The sequence below is a fragment of the Eulemur rufifrons genome, chromosome 8 (assembly GCF_041146395.1).
Source record: "Eulemur rufifrons isolate Redbay chromosome 8, OSU_ERuf_1, whole genome shotgun sequence".
In the NCBI taxonomy this organism is placed as follows: Eukaryota; Metazoa; Chordata; class Mammalia; order Primates; family Lemuridae; genus Eulemur; species Eulemur rufifrons.
Window position 1 is genome coordinate 97,313,175 of NC_090990.1, and position 7,661 is coordinate 97,320,835.

Sequence of the window (7,661 nt, forward strand, 5' to 3'; positions counted from 1 at the left end):
AGAAGAAAAGGGCAGACCCCAGCTACTAGAGTTTGAGGAGGAAGCCAACCTGTGCTAGAAGCAGGGAAATCCACCTATACTGCTTCAACTATCACATGGTAGGGGCACTAATGTAAACAAGGTATCCAGTTATCACCCATGACCTGAACACAGCAGTTTATTATTCTCTTTAAATATAATAAAGCAAGTAGCTATGGCAATAGAAAAAGGGGATAATCATAGACAAGATAAGGAACAGTGAAATTCTGCATTTCCAAGAGGCTTTTCAGAGTTTCCAGGATATAGACCTATCTCCCCGCCCTGCCAGCCTTCTTTTTATGGCAGAAAATCCTTCCTATAGCATCTTTCATGTCTTTGTTTCTCAGACTGTATATGATGGGGTTGAGGAAGGGAGCAAGGATAACAAAAGTGACAGCAATTGCTGTGTCCCAAAACACTGAGTAAGTGGCTGAGAATCGCAAATACATCACAGCCACACTGCCAAAAAATAGCAAGAACACAGTAAGATGGGCAGCACAGGTGGAAAAAGCCTTGTTACGGCCCTCGGCCGAGGGCATCCCCAAAATCACCATGATAATCTGGACGTAGGAGAGGGCAATGACCAGGAAGGAGGCCAGGATCTCTACCGCATGGACGGCGTCCACAATGACCACCAAGGATGTGTCTGTGCAGGCCAAGCTCAGCACAGGGGCGAAATCACAGAATATCTGGTGGATCTGGTTGGAGCCACAGAAGGGAAGGGTGGCAATCCATGCAATCTCAGGGAGCACAAGGAGAAAGCCACAGAGGCAAGATCCAGCTGTCAATTGGATACAAAATTTGGGAGTCATGATGGTTGGGTAACGGAGAGCATTGCAGATAGCGATGTACCTGTCGATGGCCATTGCTGTCAGGACACAGCCCTCTGTGATGCCAAGAGAGTGGAAGAAGTACATCTGCATGAGGCATCCAGCCAGGGAGATGGTCTTCTGCTCACTGACTAGGCTGGAGAGCATCTTGGGGATGGTGGTGGTGGTATACCAGATCTCCAGGAAGGAGAGGACACTGATAAAGAAATACATAGGGGTGTGCAAGGCTGTGTCCACCTGGATGACAATGAATATCATTAGGTTCCCAGTTATGATAAACCCATAGATGAGAAGCAAGGGAATAAAGAATAAGAGGCCACCTTCATGAAGATGTGGGAACATGGAGAAGAGGAACTCAGCCACCATGGTCTGATTCCCACTGCTCATCAACTGTGTCATCTGTAAACAGAAAAAAGGATACAAAGAAACTCCTAGAATTGGAATGTTGATTACCTATTGAATATTACTTCATTCCTTTCTATAATCAGTTACGTCAACTGATTCTGGAATCCTAAGCAAGCCAGTTAGAAGCATCTCTTCAGCTGTATCCCATGCTTGAAACATCTGAAATATTTGCTTTGGGATCCCTAAATGAGCTTTTGGGTAAATATATTCAATGGATGTGAAGAATACACAAAGTAACACACAAGTTTAACTCTCTGGAAATAATTTTTGGAGGTTAAAAAAATATTTTTCTTTAATTTCTGAGTCCTTCTCTTCACTCCTTGTTCTTCTGTGTTTAGCCTTAAAATTTATATCTTAGTTTTCAACTGTCCTCTATTCCTGCTCTTCAGAAAAGTTATTTTTTTAAAAAATACAGAGACATTATCAGGAGCCCTTCTCCCCAAAATTCTTTATGTTGCTTTCCACATCTTTTGAAGCACTGATATCTATTAATAGTCTGAGGCTGGCTAAAGAATTCATCTTCATAGCCCTGTCTTTTTTCTGTTGGTTTTAGAGTAGCATTCTGTTTCTCACTGGATGACAAGTCAGTCAATATGTCTCTTTGCATCCTCTGCTTTCTCTGTAACTCCCCCTTCTCCTTCTCTATCAGTGGTTGGTATTGATAGTTGCTCAAACTAAGAGTCTCTCCAGAACCACCTTGTACCTGATGAGTTGCCATTAATTGATTTCTGGACAAGCATGTAACTCCATTTCCAAACATCTCATCCTTTCTATGAAGGCCACATCTAACAGTCAAAAGAAGAAACTCAATCTGAATTAAAAAATAGCATTTCTACCATAATTATGGCTGTCTTGGGAAAGAAGTGTCACAAAAATCAGCTGCAATTAAAATCAGACTAGCATCTACCTGTTGGAGTGAAAAGGCAACTAAAATTTTTGCAAGGCTAACTAAAGTCAGTGATAGCAGTTGCATTACCTCTCACCTTGAGTATTTTAACATCTATTTCACTAGTCTTCCTACCTCTGAGGAGTCATGCTACAGATGAATATTCCTAAGCATGGCTTTTATTGCCTCTCTTCTTTTCAAACACATTCAAAGATAAAGTCCAAAGGTCTTAGTCTGATAATCATTGCCTCTAATCTGGTTCCAATCAAGTTTTGGAGCCAAATATCCTTCTATATACTCAGCAGCTCAGCCAAATAGGACCAATGTCTTGCATTTCTATTTTGTTTATGCCATTCCTTTGCTTAATTTTCCTGATTTCCTCCTATTGGAATCCCAGCTGCCAGTGTCCACTAAAGGTTCCCGTTGTCTTGGAAGGCTCACTGATCCCCACTGCCAGTAGTAATCACTCTCTCCTCTGATCCTAAAAGTGCTTTATTTTCTCTTCTATAACATCTAATACATTCTTTCTTGAATTTTAAATATTTACATATCAGCATTATCTCGCCCAAGTAGACTGAAAGAGGAATCATACAGGAGAAATGAAATAGTGTTATTGAAGAATTCCCACATAATGGTCATGATGCTAGGCACTTTAGATATTTTACTTCACATATTTTTATCTCATTTATTTCTACCTATAATAGACAGATTGTTACTATTGCTTTACAGGTAGAAATATTGAGAACCGGAGAAGAGAAATAACTTGTGCAAATTCACATAGCTAGGATACAAAGCAATAACTGGGGAGCCAGGTCTATTAGTCTTAGAAGTCCACTACTATTCTTTAAGCCACAGTGGGAAATATAGGTCAGGATTCATCAGTCATTCTGTTTTCTCTCCGAGTACCCCTGTGTATCTAGGACTGTCCTGGGTGTAAGGTGAGAGATCTGATATGATTTCTTCACGACGTCAAATGCAGATTCAGATAAGTGCATTTTAGAACAGGAAAACTAATTTATAGAGAATGCTCTTTGTCTTTTGCCTTAAGCTTTGAGGAAGAAAAATAGGAGAGACAGGCTTTGGAAGGCAACAGGCAACAGTGCTCAGCAGAAGTGCAGAGCCTACACTACCAGAGGAGAGGTGTGAGAGATTGGAGGTGTCCTCTGACTAAAACATCCACTTTTCTGTCCTTTTTATGTTTGTATTTTCTTACCCTACAGCACCAGAGAATGGCCATGCTGAGTGGTCAGCAGAGAGAACATCAATGGACAGAGCAGGAGACATAGACTATGAGAAAAGGCAAGAAAGTCAGTGCTAAGTGGCTGGCGAAAGAGAGTGACTACTTTGGTGCTCTAAGCTTGGGGTCCTTCTCACTAATAAAGTTGATTCATTATTCATCATGCTTCCATTTACTCACTAACACTTGAATAGACATTATTCTTGCTCTGGAAATATTAAATACGTAAAGGACAAAAATATATCCTAGAATGATTTGGTAGTGCCCAAGGAGCTCAGCTGAAAAATATGCTCTGTACAGTGAAAAAAAAAAAAAAAAGATGGAATTAGGCTTCAATTGGAAAAAAGCAGTAACTTGCTTTATGATTTCCCAGGAATCCACAATTCTTTGGGCTTCTGCAGAATTTTAATGTTAAAAAGACCTTAGATATTATCTGTATCTTCATCTGTTAGATGAACTATTTTCTTTCTACTGTTTCTTTCAGATTTCATGTCATCTAATATATTCTTTTGGGCTTTATCCTTGAATGTATTAGAAGAGAAGAGGGGCAGTAAACACAGTGCTTGAGCATATTCATCTGTAACATGACTCCTTAAAGTTAAGAAGACTAGTCAAAAGATGTTAAAGTACTCAAGGTGAGAGGTGATACATACTGCTATCACTGACTCTGGTTAGCCTTGCAGAAATTTTAGTTGCCCTTTCACCCCAACAAGTAGATACTGATCTGATTTTAACTGCAGCTGATTTTTATGACACTCATGTTTCATTATTCTAATACTTTACTCATGTAATGAAGTTCTAAAAATATGGGATTTTACTATGAAAGACTAGGGCAACAGCTGGGTTCTGAAGAGTTAAGGATATAGGGAAAGTACTGGGCAGGCACAGTAGCAGTGAAAGGCAGGTTAGAAATCTCAACTGGGTAATGCGCTGTCAGTAAAAGCCATTAGCACTTACCCTGCCTTAGACCACGAGAACACTCCTCAGAACCCCTGAAGCCATTTGTGTCTTCTCCTAGTTTTCAATGAGGATATAGATGTCTCTGAAGGTTCTTCAGGGGATATCTAGAATGGAAAGATTGTCTTTCCTGGGACTTTCTCTTCAGATGATGCAGTATCTAAAGGAAAATGGTGCCCTCCAGGGGACAAATTAGGGAAAAGTGTTACATAGTAATTAGGCATTCCCCAGGGTCAGGTTTCAAAAGCTTTCCTGTGGCTGTATAACTTTGTCTCTCATAGGGGGGCATAAAGCTGAATACCCCAGCCCAGTGTAGCTGTGGCTGTCAGTATAGACTTCAGTCAGGGCCACTATTCTCTGCAGTACACAATCAATAAACACTCTTTTCCTCTCTGCTTCATTCATTTCTCACTATGATTTCCATTCCCTCTGCTGATATAGTGATAATAATAACAATAAATATATTTTAAATTTTTTTAATACAGATCTCATTCAATCCTTTAATTATACCTCTACGATCATTCCTAAATGTATATATTCCATGACTCCATCTTTTCTTAACTTCCAGTGTCAATTCACAGGACTTGGTTCATCCAAAAGGAAGGAAGATGAAGGACCTCTCTGAGCATTTGCTCACATCTCTAACTCCACTCCCTACTCTGTGCCCTGCCTTATACCATAAGTCCCAGCAACCAATCTGCTTGTAGCTGTAATCTCACAATGCTGTTTGGAAGCATTGTTTTTTGTTTTTATTTTTATGCTCTTCCCTTTTCTTGAAATTTTAATCCTACTTTTCTTCTCCCCAAACAAAATACATGAACACACTTCACCTCTGTACATCTAACTACTGTTTTAACATTTGACTCATCATAATCTCCTTCAGGAAGTCTTTCCTGATCCCCAGGCTGCTTTCAGGGTCCCTCTCTTATGGTCCCAAGGCATCTAGTGCAGTGTATGTATCTGTTGTTGCAATTGTCTAGTTATTTGTCAAGATTCTAAGAAATTTAATGATTATCTATGAGTATTTATTCATATTTAGAGCTCCAGTGCATAGCCCTGGGAGTTACATAAACTCAGGTAATGTATGTTTAATAGAAGGGGATCAGCTAAGGTTTAGAAGTGATACTACACCATCTATGTTTATAGAATATCAAATAAACACACGTTTGGTTTGAATCAGAGGGCTTATAGAATGAAGTAGGGGAGAGACAGTATTGGAGGATAAGGTTGAGCAGAGTATGGAGGTCTTCGAATGTCAGACATTAGGATTTTTAAAATATATTTTGTGCATAATATGAAATCAGTAGATAATTTTTGAGTGGGGATCAATATACAAAATTGTATCTTAATGATATGTAGAACACATTAAAGCAGAGAAATTATGAAAGTAAGAAGTATCATTAATTCAACTAGCATTTACTGAGCAACTGTCAGACATCAGACCCTATTCTGCAATAGTCTGGAATAAAAGGCTAAAATAGGACTGTAAGAATAAAACTAAAGATAAGAGATGGGAGTGATTGTGGATAAAGGATTAATAGGACTTGATACCTGACTATATTTGGGTGATGATGGAAAGAAGAGCATTAAACATGACAGATTTGCAAGTTTGAGTTAATTTGTCAAATGTCACTCTTGGCAGACATAGCCCCGGCAAAAGCAAAAACTAGTGGGGCAATTATGACAAGATCGGTTATAGATATGTTATCTTGAAAATCTGAGAGGACTTTTAAGTAGAAATGTCCAATTGTCATTAAAGATGAAGAACTGGAGTTGAGAAGAGATGACAAGTCTATGGACACAGATGTTTGTTATTTAAGTAACGATTATAATTAAACTGTGAGAATACATTAGATAATTGAAAAAGAAAATATTGAAAGTGAGAAGAGACTGGAAGATTACAAGTGGTAAGTAGGAGAGAAATGGGATTAATAATTAACACCTACCATTTTACTAAATATGTGCCAAAATAGGCTAAGCCATTTTTATATTTCATCTCATTTCATCTTTTCAGTATTCCTGTGGTCCTTATTATCCCCACCTCAAAGAGGAGAAAACTAAAGTTAATGACTATGTATCTTCCCCATAGTCATGTGGCTAAGAAAGTGGCAGAGCCAGAATTTGAACGTAGGTTTATCTTACCAATTTATCACAAAGTGTTCAGGAAACTAAGAGAGCAATGGCAGTCCTGTATCAAAGAAATCAAGGGAGAGAATTATAGGAGCAAAGAAATGTTTAGTGGGTTGAGAAATGGTCTGGATTTTACTATTATTATTTCTAATACTTAGTGTCTAGAAACTAATACATCTAGGAACTTATATATGTATAATATATAAACATATATATTATATATGTGAATAATTAATTATTAGGGAAAATGAGAACTAAGAAATGGCAATTAAATTTTGTGATTAAGGAAAAAAAGACATTCTATAATAAAAACATCTGCGCTCAAATATTTATGGCAGCACAAGTCATAATTGCAAAGATGTGGAAACAACCCAAGTGCCCATCAATACATGAGTGGATTAAGAAAATATGGCATATGTATACCATGGAATACTGCTCAACCACAAAAAACAATGCTGATCTAGCACCTTTTATATTAATTATCCTGGATAGAGCTGGAGCCCAACCTTCAAAGTGAAGTATCACAAGAATGGAAAAACAGACACCACATTTACTCACCATCAAATTGGTACTAACTGATCATCACTAAGGTTCTCACATGGAACTAATATTAATCAGGTGGTGGACAGGTGGGAGGAGGGTGGTGGTGGGTAAACTCACAACTAATGGGTGCAGAGTGCACTGTATGGGGGAAGAGCATGCCTGTAGCTCTGGCTTGGGCAAGGCAAAGGAATTATATGTAACCAAAATGCTTGTACCCTCATAATATTCTGAAATTAAACAAAAATAAATAAATAAAACAATAAAAAATAATGTAAATATTTTAAATAAATAAATAAACTTTGTGATTAAGGGGTTACTGGCAAATGTGGAGTAAATATAATTTTAGTCATGAAAGCTTCTATATAGATTGTAGAGTATGAAAAAAGTTTAATTTAAAAATAAATTAGTCAGTGTGGATCACTTTCAAGAAGGTTGATAATAAAAGGATGGGAGAACTAGAGTTGGTAATGTAATAAAGGTTACTTTCCCTAAGATATAGTAAATATGTGCATATTTGAAAGTGAAAGGAAGAAGTCGGTAGTGAAAGATGAGGTAGAAATACTAGAGAACAGAGATAATAAATGGAGCAAGTGAAAGATTGGAAGGTATAATGAATGCACACATAGAGGGAATGGTCTTGGAAAGAGAAAGGATA

At 37.9% G+C, this 7,661-nt stretch overlaps 1 protein-coding gene across 1 annotated transcript; it reads right to left on the reverse strand.

Annotated features, from left to right (window-relative positions):
- Positions 1 to 243: 243 nt before the first annotated feature.
- On the reverse strand, positions 244 to 1,415 carry LOC138389873 (olfactory receptor 6K6). The gene has a single exon (XM_069478529.1). It carries the CDS (start codon positions 1,245 to 1,247, stop codon positions 288 to 290), a length of 960 nt encoding a protein of 319 aa, XP_069334630.1. The 5' UTR covers positions 1,248 to 1,415; the 3' UTR covers positions 244 to 287.
- Between the last annotated feature and the right edge of the window lie 6,246 nt (positions 1,416 to 7,661).

Excerpts from the sequence above, each read along its gene's own strand:
- LOC138389873 (XM_069478529.1), bottom strand. The coding sequence starts at position 1,247 with ATGACACAGTTGATGAGCAGTGGGAATCAGACCATGGTGGCTGAGTTC.